This window comes from Salvelinus sp. IW2-2015, linkage group LG20, assembly GCF_002910315.2.
Source record: "Salvelinus sp. IW2-2015 linkage group LG20, ASM291031v2, whole genome shotgun sequence".
In the NCBI taxonomy this organism is placed as follows: Eukaryota; Metazoa; Chordata; class Actinopteri; order Salmoniformes; family Salmonidae; genus Salvelinus; species Salvelinus sp. IW2-2015.
In genome coordinates, this window is record NC_036860.1 from 22,993,810 (window position 1) to 23,012,604 (window position 18,795).

Genomic DNA, 18,795 nt, shown 5'->3' on the forward strand with positions numbered 1-18,795 from the left:
TGGTGATGTTGCTGTGTAGGTCATGGTGGTTGGAACAGAAAGAGAGAAACCCAGCCAGCGGGGAGGAAGTGCCTTTGAGAAGCTTGGGGTTCAGGCCAAACCAGCCTCCAGTGAAGTCTCACTCTCTCTGCACACCTTGGGCAGTACGCCCCTGGTGGTTTTGTGTATGGAGGGGGTCGAAAAATAATGCATAGGCCCCATTGTTCTTCAAAACCTCCACAGACTTTAAAATTATTTGTTTCATATGAGATTATGAAAGTAGAACATCTAAACATGTTTTGTTGTTATGACAGTAGACCAGAAAATTGTAATGAGTTTTTTCCTCTTGTGGAATTCAAGGTCAAAATCACCACGTTCCGCATTGCATTTTCAAATAACCTTTCAGCGATCTTTCACATAATTCTCAGACACCAACATGTATTTATTTAGCTTTTGGTTAGTGGTAACTGCACCAAACTGGTCTTCCCCATTCATTCACACTGTTGTAGAATAGAAAAACAAGTCTATACCAGAGAACAACTCACAGACCATTGCTTTTAAGAGACAGCCTTACATTAAAATACTGCATGACAGTAACTCAAATCTAATTGAATATAGTGGACAGATAATTGGTGCCTCTATAATACCCATCTCTGAATACATTAACCTTTATTCCATCCAATTTCTCCCCAGCAGGGTGTCCTATACATTTATCCAACAGCTGCAAGATTTAAGTGAAACAAATGCACAGTAAGTCATATCCAATGGGGAATAATGATGATGCTAAGCTTGAACCTCTACCCCCAATCAATAATAGTTAACAATTTCACCAAAAGTCTTTACTACTTTCCTCTGCGTACCACCTCTTAATATGACATTCTCAGTGGAAGTGGGCTGAACATTCCTTACAAAATGGCCATTGAAGCGAAACACAGAAAACAAGTTTCCATCCTGCAGCCTTACAGTATTTTATGTCAAACAGCCTGATCAATACGCTATCATTGTATATCAACAGGTAAAGTGTTACATGCCAAGAAGGCAGCTTGAGAGTATTTAAAAGAATAGTCCAATTGTGTAATCAAAAGAGAGGCCATCATCAGCAAGATGTCAGAGGGGTTAGAGAGGCAGCTGCAGCAGTTAGTCAATGTCCATCTCAGGCAGTTTGTTGCCCTCTGCAGATTCAGGAGCCGCCGTGCCCCCTGCTGCACCCTTCTCTGGGCTGCCTGGTTGGGCCTCTGTGCCCTCCTGTCCATTTACTGGCCCATTCTGCTCTGCCTTCTCATCCTTGGGGACCTCCACTTTAGGTTTGGGTTTTGACACGATTGGGTTGCAAGCAGAGTCAAGCTCCTACAAAAGATGGAGAGAGGATATCATAGTTAGACATCTGTGACATTTTCACATTTGGATGAACATATGTCATATTAGGACCAGGAGTTTTCCTTGACCATGTGACCTGACCAGGKAAAAAAATAGTTATTGGAAAGACTATGCAAACCGATTATTAGCACTTACCTTTGTTTTTGCCTGAATCTCTCTGACTTTGACGGCAGGCTCCTGGGTAAGATTGTGTTTGCTCTGCGCGTTCATTTTGCTGTTCATCCAGATCATGGCGTCGTTCACCTGCTTATCCACCTTCAACATCTCCAACTCATCCAAATGCTCATACTGCTCCTCCTGGGTGTCAAGACAGGCATAAGGAACATTTCAGTGCTGGGAGACATTGAGATATTAGATGTCCAGTAGCTCAAGGTTGATAAAACTATGTGCACAACTATGCAATAATAATCTTATAAATTACCTTTGTTTTGTAAGCTTCTACAATCTTCATGAACTGTTGGATATGCTTTCCGAGTTCATCGAATGCTTTTGGCCTTTCCTCAGCCTCATTGTATCTTTCCCGGATGGGCTGCCCAAGTTTCTGAAGGGACATTCAGTTCAGTCACCTGACACAATCTATCCCGTGCTAGAACCAGAGACATGAATTGACCGACAATGTTACCTTTAATTCAGCCAGTTTGTCGATGTACACTTGTTTCTGTTGGTCCTCGCCGTCTTCATACAACCAGTTCTCGGTGTCCTCAAGTCTTAACGAAAAGGTGTCTCTGTCCTGCATTTGGAATAAATTTACTTGAATAACTCCAACATTTGTGTTCAATGCGTGTAAGGTTATATAGAGGCAATATACTCACAGATTCACTGACAAACTTCTCCAACAATCCATGCAGTTTGTCTCTCATATCATAGACGTACTCTTCTACGTTGTTCTTGGCATCGTTCCGCTCCTTCTCCAGCTTGTCCTGCATAATCATCTTACCCTGAGATGGACACATCAAATACATTTTTTTTTTTTTTTTTAACTTTCCATCACAGCCTTGCTGTAGATAAAGATTAACATGCTCAAGCAAGTCATTAACCTTCAGTTTGAGTCACACAAAAATATTGTACACTAACCTTACGATTTACAATAAAGTGTCAAGGTTATGCTTGTAAAACAATTGCTGAGACAACTACATACCTTTCATGTCAATACAGGTTTTCAGCTAATTAAAATTAATTCATGATGGGACAAGTTGCCATGATATCCTACAATATTACCTCATTCTCCACAAACAGATTGACCGTGTCATTGGTTAGTTGCCAGCGCAGGCTGTTTTCTATTGGGAGCTCAACAGTCTTCGTTTTCACTTTCGGTTTCTTTGCTGATGAAGCTTGATTCTTCTCTTTTCCATCCTCTGATGTCTAAGATTAAAATAAAAAAATACACCTTTTAGATAAATGTGCACTGGTCCCATAAATAAGGCTATATCATGGGCTCCCGAGTGACGCAGCGGTCTAAGGCACTGCAACGCAGTGCTAGAGGTGTCACTACAGACACCCTGGTTCGAATCCAGACTATCACAACCGGCCGTGATTAGGAGTCCCATAGGGCAGCGCACAATTGGCCCAGCGTCGTCCAGGTTTGGCTGTGTAGGCAGTCATTGTAAATAACAATTTGTTCTTAACTGGCTTTCCTAGTTAAATAAAGGTTACATTTAAAATTTAAATTATTAATACATCTAGACAAAAAGCATCCCCTCAGAATGTCAGTGGTAGAAAAACATGTTATCGCACTGTATAGCAAAGAAAATACGCAGTCCGTTAGCTACCTCCATTTCCTCAGTCTCAGACTTCTTGTCAGCATTGTCTTTCTGTCCATCACCTTGGGCTTTCTGGTCATCTTGGTCAGTCTGCATCTTACTCTGATGAGATGAGAAACATTCAAATAGCCATTAATGTGGAGTTAACACCACCAAGAGTTAGCTTGGCATCCCAGTGCACAGATGGCCAGATCACACATGGGAGAAAGTCATCATTGTGAAAGAAAAAAACCCCACAGGGAATAGAAAATGGACACATCTGTCCTGGAACAGATCTAACTTGTTCAGACATGACAGCGGAATTACCTGCCATTTTACGAAATATGTCTAGGCTGATAATTTTCCAATGAACTGGTTGTGGGTAGATTATAGGCTTGTGAAAGCGGCGCCAAAACAAAGCACACAAACCTCGTCTTCCTTCCCCGCAAGGTCTGTCTCCATGGGCTCCTCTCCCTCAGTAGGTTTCAGGACCTCCACTAGAGAAGCACTGGACACGCTGAAGACACCGTGGACATTCACCCTAACTTTCACCTTAACCTTTGAGCTTTCACCATTCGCCTGGGGAACCACTTTCTGGACCATGAACTGACCTAAGGAGTTCACAAGTGGATTATTAGACACTGATTAACATGGCCTTAGAGACAACCATTCAAAGTAAATAATTAACTGAATATGTGCAAGCCTATTGCTTATTAGACGGGTCTAGAGTCTCAGGCCTGTTTGTTTGGGTACCTATTGTGGGGTCCGGGTACGGCAGCTCTTTAGGGTTGTTGTAGTAGGCCTCCAAGGAGAAGGGCTCTCTCCGGTAGAACGTCAACACTTTGGAGAAGGGTGCTGCATGGTTCTTTGGGAATACCTCGCAATCACTGACATTGGAGGAGACAAGAAGATTATGTGAGTCACTGCTGATCTGAGTTCAGTGCAATCAGTGTCAAATAAGCCTATGTCAAATGTAAAGAAGAGAGTTCACACCTTAACCCCTCCTCTGCAGCAGAGTTCCACTTCAAGGAGATGGGATAGGGCACAACATCAGTGATGGAAAACTCTCTGACTTTGAAGGCAGGGGACAGGATAGCACACTGGGGAGATCAATCACATGCATTATAACACATTTCAGGGGGGTTACATTACTAACTGGTTAACTGTATACAGTAGTTCATGGCATGTCAACAGTAAGGTTATTTACTGCAAATAGTTTGTGCTAATCAGGTTGACAACTACAGTGATAGCAACCAGTTCCATGAGAGGCTAAAAACAGCATGCCCATTTGCTGAAAAGGTCATTGGGGACAGTGAGTCATGACATGATACCTGCAGTGCACATCCTCTTGCAACAGCCTCGTCTGCATTTAAAGTCATGCTCAGTTCTTTTCCAAAGAATTTGCAAACTCTTTCTTTGACGGCTGGGATCCTGGAGGCACCGCCCACGATTTCCACAGCGTAGAGGTCTTCCTTCTTCAGCTCTGAACAATGCATGGAACACACCACCAGTCAAATTAAACAGCCCACCCAGGTGTTAGCAAGAACATGAACAGGCTGTGCTGAGGAATACTCCTGCTACTATTAGTACTACTACTGTTACTCACTGGCTTGTTCCATGACGCTGCGCAGGGGAGCCTCCACTTTGGCCAGAAGCCCTGCACACATCTCCTCAAAGTGGCCTCTGGAACAACAGTGGTCATGGGATATTAATAGATACCGTACACACATGCAGCTGCTTGCATCATGATGATACACAGGCACCGAATGAAAACACTTCCTGACACATGGCTTTTCCACTGCGGATGGACCTAAATGTAATATAGGAGGTACTGTGATGGGTGAGAGGACTTGTTTTTTGCTTCACCAACCTGTTAAGTTTTCCAGTTACGTCAATGTCATTCATGAAGCACTCGATGTTGAGTGGCAGATCAGAGGAATTGGCGCTCATCAGCTTCTTGAGCTTCTCACACTCCTGGTAGAGACGAACCAGGGCTCTGGGCTTGGTTTTCACATCCAGCTTGTACTTCTTGCCAAACTCCTCACAGAAATGGTTCACCAACACCTCGTCAAAGTCTTTGCCACCCAATGCTGCGTCAGACGCAGAAGCTAGCATCTGAAAGAGAAAGAACATTAATTCCTTGCCTTATTCTACGAAAAAAAAGTTTTACACATCTTTGTACATATAAACAACATACTTTGAGCTTTCCTTTGTTGAAGGCACAGATAGAGACCTGATAACCAGAATGGCCCAAATCTACAAACACCACATTTCTTGGCTTTTCCTCAGGGGCAGGGAGATCTTGTTTATAGATCCCATATGCCAGTGTAACTGGAAGAATCAAAGAGACAGAAAAATGTGTTCAGACCAAGATTACATGAGTTAACATTGCTCAGTGTTGGCATGGTAATGGCATTACCTGCAGTGGTCTCATTCATAAGTCGTAGGCAGTTGAGTCCTGCAATCTGAGCAGCATCTATAACGGACCTCCTCTCTGCGTCAGTGTAGAAGCTGGGGACCTGGAGCACATTTAGGACGAATTATGACCCTTCTCAAAAACATCATCCTTGACTGTTTATACTGTGTAATAAAACATTTACTCTTTAGAAAAGATATGGAGTTACAATAGGGCATAGGCGTCGCTGTAGGAATTACATTTTGTTAACCAAAAAATACTGCTCTGTATCTTTACATCTCTGGGCCTTGTCTAAGTAGATGTAAAACTGCTTACAGAGATGACACAATCAGCCACAGGTTTCTTCATTGCGGTCTCAGCAGTCTCCTTCAGTTTGGTCAGCAGCATGGCAGTGACTTGTTCAATGCTGAAGACTTTCTCCTCCTCCATGTACATCACCTAGTAAAAAGTATAGTAATGAAGTACAAACGTCTTGAATATTGAATATCTCAACCGTTCAGCCTCTACCACCATGATGGATCAAGTGCTAAATCAGAAAGTATACTTCACTTTTGATCATTTACCTTGATCCCGGTCGACCCAGAAGGCAACTGGGCCAGGTCGTAAACCAGGCTAGATTTTGATGACTGTACGTAGGGGTCTGAGAATGCCCTACCATGGAATCGCTTGAACCCTTGAACAGTGTTCTTACAATTTGTTACAACCTTTCAAAAAAAAAAAAAAAAAAGATCAAATAACATTCTACTTTATTTTAACAAATTAATTGTATTAGCTAAGGTTTAAGCTTACCTGGCCTTTGGCTGCCGCGCCTACTGAACGATTACGTGGTCCGAAGGACACACATGCTCTGAAAAAAAGTGAAGATGTTATTGATAACAGATCCTTCCCTGTGTGCATGGGGCTCAAATTGTTTACCCTACATGCTTAACTGCCACAACAAACAGTAAAACGTGCAATGCCAAAATGAAGGCTACATTCCAAAGGGCCCTTTGGTCCAAACTCTTCTGTCATCACTGCTAAACACAGATGTCAATGGCAAAAGCTCACACTAAAATTACTGTCAACAAACGTGTGCAGTTGTTGGTGATGTCAGTGAGAGGTTAATGCACCAAAATGTAGACAACCCAAATGCATGCCAATGTCACTACACCCAGAAATGTCAACCAGAGCTGTTGCCAGAGAATTTAATGTTAATTTTTCTACCATAAACCACACCCAAAGTCATTTTAGAGAATTTGGCAGTACGTCCAACTGGCCTCACAACCGCAGACCACACATATGGTGTCGTGTGGGCGAGCAGTTTGCTGAACCGAGTGCCCCATAATGGTGGTGGGGCTATGGTATGGGCAGGCATAAGCTACAGACAATGAACACAATAGCATTTTATCAATGGCAACCTGAATGCACAGAGATACCATGATGAGATCCTGAGGCCCATTGTCGTGTCATTCATCCACCGCTATCACGTTTCAGCATGGTAATACACAGCTCCATGTCGCAAGGATCTGTACAATTCCTGGAAGCTGAAAATGTCCCCGTTTTTCCATGGCCTGCATACTCAGACATGTCACCCATTGATACTTTTTGGGATGCTCTGGATCAATGTGTACAACAGCGTGTTCCAGTTCCCATCAATATCTCAAAGTAAGCATTTCACTGTAAGGTCTACTACACCTGTTGTATTCAGCGCATGTGACAAATATTTTCTTTTATTTGAATATCCTGCAACTTTGGACAGCCATTGAAGACGAGTGGGACGACATTCCACAGGCCACAATCAACAGCCTGATCCACTCTATGTGAATGAGATGTGTCACGCTGTATGAGGTAAATAAATGGTGGTCACACCAGATACTGACTGGTTCTTATCCACGGTCCTACATTTAATTTTTAAAAAGGTATGTTAAAATAAATTATGGCCTAATGAATATATTTAAATTGACTGATTTCCTGTTATGAATTAACTCAGCAACAAAAAATTGTGTGTTTATATTTTGGTTCAGTATACTTTATGAAATTACAGCCTATTGCGCTTGCATCTGAATTCAACTTAAATTGTGCTGCTTTCGTGTGTCCTGTTTACAGCGCGCAGAGGGAAAGTGTACAGACATGCCACAGTCCTAGCTAGGCTACTAAAATATTGGAGTCTGGCGTCAGTTTTTAAAGCTTGACAATGAATAACCAAAAAACAAATCCTGCAATAAAACACCATGCAAAGAAGAAACATGTAGGCCTATTACAACAACATTTGAGCAGTAGCCTATGCTGCCTACTCAACTACAAGACATTGAGTGCACCATACAGAAATCCTGAATTCAACCACCCTGGTGTAAAAAAATAAAAAACATGTTAAGTTTAAATGTTACAACAACCTATAGCTACGTTTTTGTTTCTTGGAGTTAAATACTTTTTGATTAGGGTCGCAGTATATTATGCACATCAGAAAGCATAGCAGCAAAGGCTGGACAAATGTATATTTTGTTAAAATTAGGGATGCACATATCGGAATCGGACGATATTAGCCAAAAATGCCAACATCGGTATCGGCCCGGTCTAGTTTAACGCCGATGTTAAAAATCAATGTCAAAGATACCGTGCATACCTATATAACGTAGGTACATGATGCAATAACGCCCCGTAATATTTTGCGCACCACAGCATTCCTAACCTGGCCCACAATGTCTGCTGTGGGAATCGAGCAGTCAACAAGTCGGGCAGTCATTTGAAAGAGTAACAAAATTTCAGCGATCCAACGCAAAGGCGAAATCCATTAAAGCCAAGATAATGGAATTCATCGCCCTTGACAATCAACCGTTCTCTGTCGTCGGTGATGTTGGCTTTCGCCTACTGGTTGAGCACCGGTACACACTACCAAGTGCGCTATTTTTCAGATGTTGCCCTACCGGAGTTACACACTAATAGCGTCACTGCTATTAGCTTCACAACATACTTACTATGGAACGCCGTTTGGGTCTTCGCGAGTCAAAAAAGATACAGTAGCACTGTCAAAGCTGAACAAAAAAGTCCACAAACACAGGCCACGAACAATGTGTTTACAATACCGCGTTCGTAATAAAGCATCAGTTGTTCGACCACAACTTCTGGGGTAGCTAGCTTTAGCTTGGTACCTAGCTTGCACCAAAACAACCAGCCTGAAAACAATGAGCAGTAGAAACTGCAGTCATTTTCATAATTCTTAGCAATGATTTAGGAATCCTTGTAAGTATTAGCTAGCTTGCCACTTGTTGGTCACCTATTGAAGTTGAACTTCAGTTCATGAAAATAAATTGCTAGCCAGCTACTTAGCTTTGGGCAACAGGGTTAACGTTATAAGCAGCCAGGTAGCTTCTGGCTAGTAAGGCTCGACCAGACCGGGTTATGTGTTGTGAAGCTAGCCACAATAAAGACTAAGCACAATAGTGGAATTTGCGGGTTGCCTTTTAAATAAAAATATGTAATTGACAGTGATGCAAATTAATACAAATAGTACAATTATGCCATACTTTTATTTTGAAGGCTAACCGCAAAGTCCCCTATTGTGGCTAATTCTAATTGTGGCTAGCTTCACATAGATGGGTCTGACCACCATTCATCAAATAAGAACTGTCTTATAAATTAGGGTTATTTTAGATGATGACACCTAGCTATATAGTTAGCTAGCTAACTATAGCTACTGAAACAGATTATGTTGTGTTATTTGACGTGTATCTTTTTTCACATGTCTTATCCAAGATGGCGTAGCAATCAGATGTCTTTGTCCTTCGTCTTGCCCCATGTATATATCTTTTTATATATTTTTCTTCGCATTACTTTTTTATATTTTTCTAAACCTCAACTTCAAAATACTACCCAATGTAGTGTGGATCTGTTTTTTCTAAAGTATTTTTATTTACCTCGGAACCGGAATCGCCCAACAGAAGCTAGCCAGCTCACTAGCTACTAGCTAGTAGTCAACTAACCCCTGCTAGCGGTCATCAGCTAACCTTTAGCTCGGAAAGCTCTCGCCAGTTTGTACAACGCGACTCAAACCAGAGCATACCGGACCTATTTCTCTCTACATCCCCGGGTTCCTACCGCAAGCTTTGAACCTTTTCACCTGGATCATCGCAGCTAGCTAGCTGCTATCCGAGTGACTACTCCTGGCTAACGTCTGTCCTGAAGCAAGCACCAATTAGCCTGGAGCTAGCCCATGCTAGGCCCATTCTCCCAGCTAGCTGAAGACGCCCATCAGCCACTCCTGGGCTACAATACCCGGACCCCTTCTACTGCCGGTACGGGAAACCGAACCACGCCGATCCTACATGACTGGACCACGACGTAATCTGCTCGAGGGGGTACTCAACCGGCCCCTACATCGCGACGTCCCCTGAATGCCCATCTGCTAGCCGCTAGCTGTGGCCCGCTAGCTGAATAGATCCAGCGGCCAATTTCTTGGGCCACTATACCTATTTTGCCAATTGTACTTGGACCCCTCTGCTACTCGGAACCCTACTAATTCCATCATGACTGGTCTATCAACATCACCGCACGCGGAGGCTAAAACAGACTTTCCTCCGTCGAGACGTCCCTCTAAGACCCTTCTGCTAGCTGTCTGAATTGCTGTGTCTCCAGCCAGCCCAACCACTCACTGGACACATATGATCACACGGCTACGCATGCCTCTCCATAATATCAATATGCCTTGTCCTGGTTAGTGATTGTTCTATTTCACTGTAAAGCCTCTAGCCCTGCTCAATATTTCTTAACCAACCATTTAGTTCCACCTCCCACATATACGGTGACACCACCTGGTTTAAACATCTCTAGAGACAATCTCTCTCATCATTACTCAATGCCTTGGTTCACCTCCAATGTACTCACAAACTACCATTACCTTTGTCTGTACATTATGCCTTGAATCTATTCTTTGGCACCCAGAAACCTGCTCCTTTTACTCTCTGTCCCGAACGTACTAGACGACCAGTTCTGGTAGCCTTTAGCCGTACCCTTATTCTACTCCTCCTCTGGTGATGTAGAGGTGAATCCAGGCCCTGCAGTGCCTAGCGCCACTCCTACTCCCCAGGTGCTCTCATTTGTTGACATCTCTAACCGTAAAAGCCTTTGTTTCATGCATTTTAACATTAGAAGCCTCCTCCCTGAAGCCTCCTAATTGATTGCCCCCCCATCTATCTTCAGAGCTCGTGCTGCTAGGTGACCTAAACCGGGACATGCTGAACACCCCGGCCATCCTACAATCTTAGCTTGATGCTCTCAATCTCACACAAATTATCAATGAACCTACCAGGTACAACCCCAAATACGTAAACATGGGCACCTTCATAGATATCATCCCAAACAACCTGCCCTCCAAATACACCTTTGCTGTTGTCAACAAAGATCTCAGCAAGCACTGTCTCATTGCCTGCACCCGTAATGGGTCTGCGGGCAAACGACCACCCCTCATCACTATCAAACGCTCCCTAAAACACTTCAGCGAGCAGGCCTTTCTAATTGACATGGCCCGGGTATCCTGTAAGGATATTGACCTCATCCTTTCAGTAGAGGATGCCTGGTTATTCTTTAAAAAGTGCTTTCCTCACCATCTTAAATTAGCATGCCCCATTCAAAAAAAATTGAACCAGGAACAGATATAGCCCTTGGTTCTCTCCAGACCTAACTGACCTTGACCAACAAAAAAACTTCCTGTGGCATTCTGCATAAGCATCGAACAGCCCCCGTGATATGCAACTTTACAGGGAAATTAAGAACCAATATACACAGGCAGTTAGGAAAGCTAAGGCTAGCTTTTTCAAGCAGAAATTTGCATCCTGTAGCACAAACTCAAAACATTTCTGGGAAAAATTAAAGTCCATGGAGAATAAGAACACCTCCTCCCAGCTGCCCACTGCACTGAGGCTAGGAAACACTGTCACCACCGATAAATCCAGAATTTCAATAAGCATTTTTCTACGGCTGGCCATGCTTTCCACCTGGCTACCCCTACCTTGAGCAACAGCCCTCCATCCTCCAAAACAACTCGCCCAAGCCTCCCCCACTTCTCACTCACCCAAATCCAGATAGCTGATGTTCTGTAAGAGCTACAAAATCTGGACCCATACAAATCAGCCGGGCTAGACAATCTGGACAATCGATTTCTAAAATGATCTGCCGAAATTGTTGCAACTCCTATTACTAGCCTGTTCAACCTCTCGTATCGTCTGAGATTCCCATAGATTGGAAAGCTGCCGCGGTCATCCCCCTCTTCAAAGGGGGAGACACTCTAGACCCAAACTGCTACAGACCTAAATCTATCCTACCCTGCCTTTCTAAGGTCTTCGAAAGCCAAGTTAACAAACAGATTACCGACCACTTCGAATCCCACCGTACCTTCTCCGCTATGCAATCTGGTTTCAGAGCTGGTCATGGGTGCACCTCAGCCACGCTCAAGGTCTTAAACGATACCATAACCGCCATCGATAAGAGACAATACTGTGCAGCCGTATTCATCGACCTGGCCAAGGCTTTCGACTCTGTCAATCACCACATTCTTATCGGCAGACTCAACAACCTTGGTTTCTCAAATGACTGCCTCGCCTAGATCACCAACTACTTCTCTGATAAAGTTCAGTGTGTCAAATTGGAGGGCATGTTGTCCGGACCTCTGGCAGTCTCTCTTCTCTGTATACATCAATGATGTCGCTCTTGCTGCTGGTGATTCTCTGATCCACCTCTACGCAGACGACACCATTCTGTATACTTCTGGCCCTTCTTTGGACACTGCGCTAACTAACCTCCAGACGAGCTTCAATGCCATACAACTCTTTCCGTGGCCTCCAACTGCTCTTAAATGCAAGTAAAAATATATGCATGCTCTTCAACCGATCGCTGCCCGCACCTGCCCGCCCGTCCAGCATCAGTACTCTGGACGGTTCTGACCTAGAATATGTGGACAACTACAAATACCTAGGTGTCTGGTTAGACTGTAAACTCTCCTTCCAGACTCACATTAAGCATCTCCAATCCAAAATGAAATCTAGAATCGGCTTCCTATTTCGCAACAAAGCATCCTTCCCTCATGCTGCCAAACATACCCTCGTAAAACTGACCATCCTACCAATCCTCAACTTCAGCGATGTCACTTACAAAATAGCCTCCAACATTCTACTCAACAAATTGGATGCAGTCTATCACAGTGCCGTCCGTTTAGTCACCAAAGCCCCATATACTACCCACCACTGCGACCTGTACGTTCTCGTTGGCTGGCCCTCGCTTCATACTCGTTGCCAAACCCACTGGCTCCAGGTCATCTACAAGTCTCTGCTAGGTAAAGCCCCGCCTTATCTCAGCTCACTGGTCACCATAGCAGCACCCACCCGTAGCACGCGCTCCAGCAGGTATATCTCACTAGTCACCCTAAAAGCCAATTCTTCCTTTGGCCGCCTCTCCTTCCAGTTCTCTGCTGCCAATGACTGAAACGAACTGCAAAAATCTCTAAAGCTGGAGACTCATATCTCCCTCACTAGCTGACAGCCTGTGCTTAAAGAGCAGCTTACAGATCACTGCACCTGTACATAGCCCATCTGTAAATAGCCCATCCAACTCCCTCATCCCCATACTGTATTTATTTATTTATCTTGCTCCTTTGCACCCCAGTATCTCTACCTGCACATTCATCTTCTGCACATCTACCATTCCAGTGTTTAATTGCTATATTGTAATTACTTCACCACCATGGCCTATTTATTGCCTTTCCTCCCTTATCCTACCTCAGTTGAACATACTGTATATAGACTTTTTCTACTGTATTATTGACTGTATGTTTGTTTATTCCATGTGTAACTCTGTGTTGTATGTGCTGCTTTGCTTTATCTTGGCCAGGTCGCAGTTGCAAATGAGAACTCATTCTCAACTAGCCTACCTGGTTGAATTATGGTGAAATAAATAAAAAATAAACATGTAAAGACCCAAACCGCATTCCATAGAAATCCTGGTTGAGAATGAAACGACTGAACAACAAAACAGCACAGCAAGTAAGTGAAAGAAATAGGTTTTGATTATGTTTTGCTGGTAATGGGGACATACTTAACTGCCAACAAAATAACTTTTTGGTCAGTGTGGTGTGTGAGTAACCTTTAAATAGGCAAGTCAGTTAAGAACAAATTCTTATTTACAATGACGGCCCGGACAACGCTGAGCCAATTATGCGCCGCTCTACGGAACTCCCATTCACGGTCGGATAAGATACAGCCTGGATTCGAACCAGGGACTGCAGTAACGTCTCTTGCACTGAGATGCAGTGCCTAAGACCGCTGCGTTCGTGTGTGTGTTAAATATTTAACTGTGCTAGCATGCTTAAAAGAATGCAACATTTTTAAATAAATAGGTTATCGGTGACGTTTTTTGGGGGGCAAAGAAAATATTGGATATCGGTATCGGCCAAACATGTAATATTGGTGCATCACTAGTTAAAATGTTAAAATGCAATATACAGCATCCTATGTACATAAATTAACATTATGATGAGCCATATTTTTTCTAATAAAACAATGGCCAGTTTGGGTCGCAGTTGCAATTTTTTTTGTATAAACAAATATAGGATGTGTCTGGTTTGCAAATTTGCTGTTTCCCCCCCCCAATAAAGCCTGTGCACTGATTGAGTTTGACACCCCTGGGTTAACGTATCTATTTATGTAGCTAGCTATTTATTTAACAACCTAAAAACACAGAGTCTAATGTTAGGTAGCTAGCTGATGGGAGGATGTCATGTCATTGGAGTAGTGGGTGAGGGAGGGACTTTTCCCCCTCATTTCGTTTTTTTGGTTGCAACAGCTAGGGATACAGGTGTCATTTGGTTAGCTAGCAAGATATGTAAATTCCTTTGCCTAGCTATGCTGAACAACTTATCTACAGTTAGCATCTCTTAGTTGACAATCAAATGTATTTGGCATCGATTAAATGGGTGGGCAGACAGGCAAGTTCCCATTCAGTAGTCAAAATGTGGGTTGGGACAAGCATGCATGGCCAGGTAAGCTGCAGAAGGACGAGCAGGCTACTATTCCCCATTATTTATCAGGACAATGTTGAGGTCCAACTAGCGGAAAAAGTTTGAGAGTGTTTATCGAATGTTCCCTCATTATATTTGAGATAATCTCGCTTTGATTAGGATTAGTTGTTGATCTTGTTTACGTGCATAGGCAACTGACCCTACCTTTTCATGTTTGTTTAATCAATAGGACTGAAGTACTCAAATGTAGGACCCCCCCCATGGTATTTACATATTTGCAGGAATCCATTCAGGTGTATTTTGTGGCAAATGCGTTCTAATGATCTATAGTCGCACTGTTACTAAACACACAGTCCAGTCCAAAGTGAATGATGGCAGGCTGGTGTGGCAAATGGATTATTTGCATATAGGCCTACTGCAGCTCTAATAGGCTATGGTACACTGGTCTGCATAGATTCTGGTCCTGGACAAAACATGTTTTTTTGTGGTTTTATTTGGTGCAGTGTTTATTAGTTGTCCAAAACGCATGGCCACTTTCTCGCTACATTGCCATAGAATTTTCACAAATGCCTTACTATATATCATTCCCAAACATTATATGAATTTATGAAAATTAACACATCTAAGTGCTCACTTGTCATAAAAAAATAAATAAAAAAGGTTATTCTTTCTGGGGGGTATATATGAACAGATTTTAATATGATTTAATGTAGCTAAAACACTGTAAATCTGACACTAGCTGTAAATTAAAACTGTTGCCAGTGGTGCCATAAACGAATAGGGAAAGGATAAGAATATATTTTTTACTACATTTGGGATCATTACATCTCATTATACTTTACGACATAGCTTTGCGCTCTGCAAAATTGCTAGAATATTCCTACCGGCGATTGACGGATGTCATCATACATAGCAAGCAAGCTACTACATACAGTAAGCAGTTTAAATCTAGTTACCCCAGCTACAAAGTAAAAATGGCTATATCGTAAACAATCTTGAAAACAAACATTTGTTTTTGGTCTTAATTTAATGTTAGGCATAAGGTTAGCAGTGTGGTTACGGTTAGTATTAAGGTTACATTTAAAAATCAGATTTTCGTTAGAGAATTTGTAGAAATGGGCTGTGTTAACTAAACGCAGTAAGCGGTGAGCTAGCTAACTGGCTAGTTAGCTATGGTAGTAGGCACCCTCCTTATGATAAGTTACTACTAGTAAGCAACCATTATCTAGTTAAATACACATGTGAAATAAGTCCATCTGATAATAACGATAATTACAATTGTCGACAAAACGGGACGAATAACGCTATCCAGCGGAATTCACGTGCAGTAGCTAGTAACGTTACCCTGCACACACACAACTGTTAGCCAACTGGCTAGCTAACGTTAGTTGTCAAGGCCGCAGAAACTGGCCACTCACAAACCAAATGTATTTGTTTCAAGTGGATGGCAAATCTAGACTAGTGAAACGAGTTTTAAAATGTTCTACTTACGGTGTACTTCGGTCGCTATATTCGTTAGCCACGGTTTCAATTCCTCCGGCTCGAGCTACAGCAACATAGCAGCTTTGAAAGCCCACATCAATTCCCACCACTGACATCTTCCACGCTACCTTGCCTGTATTCTACTACTGTATGAAATGGAGACGTAGATAACTCTTTTTTTTTAAACAGAAACGTGTTTGAATTATTTTGAAAGACGTATAAAAGTCAGTGGATAATGTTAAATCAAAAGTGTAAATTCAAATTGAATTCATAATCCACAGCACAATACGGAGTACTCTGGTGGTAGTGGTGCACACCGGTAGATGCAAGGTGGTTTTGCGAGTTCACGCGGAATCTTAATGCAATATCGCGAGAGTTGAATAGTTCTCGATGGCTCTAGACCTTTCTGTCAAGAGATATTTGGCTCTGGACCTTTCTATTTGAAAGATTTCATTCTGAACCAGGACCTTCTTATTCTATCAACTTTATATGGCGGTTGGCAATCAACTTTAAGGTGCATTACCGCCTCCAACTGGACTGGAGTGTGGACCAGAGACATAGAAAGTTTAAATCATACCTGGCTCTTCAAACCCATTACTCCTCAAATCTAATAGCAATCGCTCCCTTTCCCTCACATATTTCTGGCACTGAAACAAATCAAATTGTATTTCTCACATGCGCCGAATACAGCAGGTGTAGATCTTACAGTGAAATGCTTACAAGCTTACAATGCAGTTTTAAGAAAAAATAATCGTTAAGTAAAAAATAGATAAGTAAAAAATAGAAAATTAAATTAAAAAATAATTAAACAGCAGCAGTAAAATAACAATAGCGATATAATAGTGATATAATAGCTATATATAGGGGGTACTGGTGCAGAGTCAATGTGCGGGGGCACCGGTTAGTCGAGGTAATTGAGGTAATATGTACACGTAGGTAGAGTTAAAGTGACTATGCATAGATAATAAACAGAGAGTAGCAGCAGTGTAGAAGAGGGGTCTGGGTAGCCCTTTGATTAGCTGTTCATGAGTCTTATGGCTTGAGGGAAGAAGCTGTTAAGAAGCCTTTTGGACCTAGACTTGGTGCTCCGGTAGAACATGTTCCACTGTCTCCATCTCCTCCTGAAAATGATCACACCTCCCAGTCGGATGTTTCCCCACCAATTTCAATGTACTATTGAGCCTTGTGTGTCCCAGTCTCAGCCTTGCGACTACACTTTCCTCCCTTCTCTTGGCCTGAGGACCTCCCTGCCCCCACCTTTTCCAGGATCTTATACAGGTGTCTTCCCTTTCTCTCCCTGTTCCACAACTCTTGCCATTTGTTTTTAACCACTTTTCGTATTAACCCCTTCGCTTCTGCTTTACTGATTGACAATTCCATCTCAACATTAGGATGTCTAAGAGCCTGCTTGGCGATGACATCCACATCCTCATTCCCCTCTACTCCCATATGAGCTGGTACCCAGAGGAACATCAGAAATATCCCCTTCTGTTTCACCCTACAGTCGTGGCCAAAAGTTTTGAGAATGACACAAATATTAATTTTCACAAAGTCTGCTGCCTCAGTTTGTATGATGGCAATTTGCATATACTCCAGAAAGTTATGAAGAGTGATCAGATGAATTGCAAAGTCCCTCTTTCCCATGCAAATGAACTGAATCCCCAAAAAACATTTCCACTGCATTTCAGCCCTGCAACAAAAGGACCAGCTGATATCATGTCAGTGATTATCTTGTAAACACAGGTGTGAATGTTGACGAGGACAAGGCTGGAGATCACTCTGTCATGCTGATTGAGTTCGAATAACAGACTGGAAGCTTCAAAAGGAGGGTGGTGCTTGGAATCATTGTTCTTCCTCTGTCAAACATGGTTACCTGCAAGGAAACATGTGCCGTCATCATTGCTTTGCACAAAAAGGGCTTCACAGGCAAGGATATTGCTGCCAGTAAGATTGCACCTAAATCAACCATTTATCGGATCATCAAGAACTTCAAGGAGAGCGGTACAATTGTTGTGAGGAAGGCTTCAGGTCATCCGAGAAAGTCCAGCAAGCGCTAGGACTGTCTCCTAAATTTGATTCAGCTGCGGGATCGGGGCACCACCAGTACAGAGCTTGCTCAGGAATGGCAGCAGGCAGGTGTGAATCCATCTGCACGCACAGTTAGGCAAAGACTTTTGGAGGATGGCCTGGTGTCAAGAAGGGCAGCAAAGAAGCCACTTCTCTCCAGGAAAAACAACAGGGACAGACTGATATTCTAAGGTACAGGGATTGGACTGCTGAGGACTGGGGTAAAGTCATTTTCTCTGATGAATCCCCTTTCCGATTGTTTGTGGCATCCGGAAAAAAGCTTGTCCGGAGAAGACAAGGTGAGCGCTACCATCAGTCCTGTGTCATGCCAACAGTAAAGCATCCTGAGACCATTCATGTGTGGGGTTGCTTCTTAGGCAAGGGAGTGGGCTCACTCACAATTTTGCCTAAGAACACAGCCATGAATAAAGAATGGTACCAACACATCCTCCGAGAGCAACTTCTCCCAACCATCCAGGAACAGTTTGGTGATGAACAATGCCTTTTCCAGCATGATGGAGCACCTTGCCATAAGGCAAAAGTGCTAACTAAGTGGCTAGGGGAACAAAACATCGATATTTTGGGTCCATGGCCAGGAAACTCCCCAGACCTTAATCCCATTGAGAACTTGTGGTCAATCCTCAAGAGGCGGGTGGACAAACAAAAACCTACAAATCTGACAAAACCCAAGCATTGATTATGCAAGAATGGGCTGCCATCAGTCAGGATGTGGCCCAGAAGTTAATTGACAG

At 42.9% G+C, this 18,795-nt stretch overlaps 1 protein-coding gene across 1 annotated transcript; it reads right to left on the reverse strand.

Moving 5' to 3' along the window:
* Positions 1 to 629: 629 nt before the first annotated feature.
* LOC111980740 (heat shock 70 kDa protein 4) lies at positions 630 to 16,298 on the reverse strand. The gene is made up of 19 exons (XM_024011678.2): positions 15,986 to 16,298; positions 6,301 to 6,358; positions 6,075 to 6,215; positions 5,827 to 5,949; positions 5,515 to 5,614; positions 5,293 to 5,426; positions 4,966 to 5,210; positions 4,702 to 4,778; positions 4,427 to 4,578; positions 4,089 to 4,195; positions 3,849 to 3,982; positions 3,525 to 3,706; positions 3,126 to 3,218; positions 2,575 to 2,718; positions 2,169 to 2,294; positions 1,979 to 2,086; positions 1,778 to 1,897; positions 1,492 to 1,653; positions 630 to 1,326 (listed from the first exon to the last, which is right to left on the reverse strand). The coding sequence occupies exons 1-19, from the start codon at positions 16,090 to 16,092 to the stop codon at positions 1,117 to 1,119; spliced, it is 2,523 nt and encodes an 840-aa protein (XP_023867446.1). The 5' UTR covers positions 16,093 to 16,298; the 3' UTR covers positions 630 to 1,116.
* Between the last annotated feature and the right edge of the window lie 2,497 nt (positions 16,299 to 18,795).

What these genes read in the sequence shown, in the direction of transcription:
- LOC111980740 (XM_024011678.2), bottom strand. Translation starts at nt 16,092, where the DNA reads ATGTCAGTGGTGGGAATTGATGTGGGCTTTCAAAGCTGCTATGTTGCT. An exon ending in TTGCGGGGAAGGAAGACGAG is followed by an intron (nt 3,219 to 3,524) that starts GTTTGTGTGCTT and finishes TCATCTCATCAG; the next exon opens with AGTAAGATGCAGACTGACCA. An exon ending in TAGAAGCTTACAAAACAAAG is followed by an intron (nt 1,654 to 1,777) that starts GTAATTTATAAG and finishes CTTGACACCCAG; the next exon opens with GAGGAGCAGTATGAGCATTT.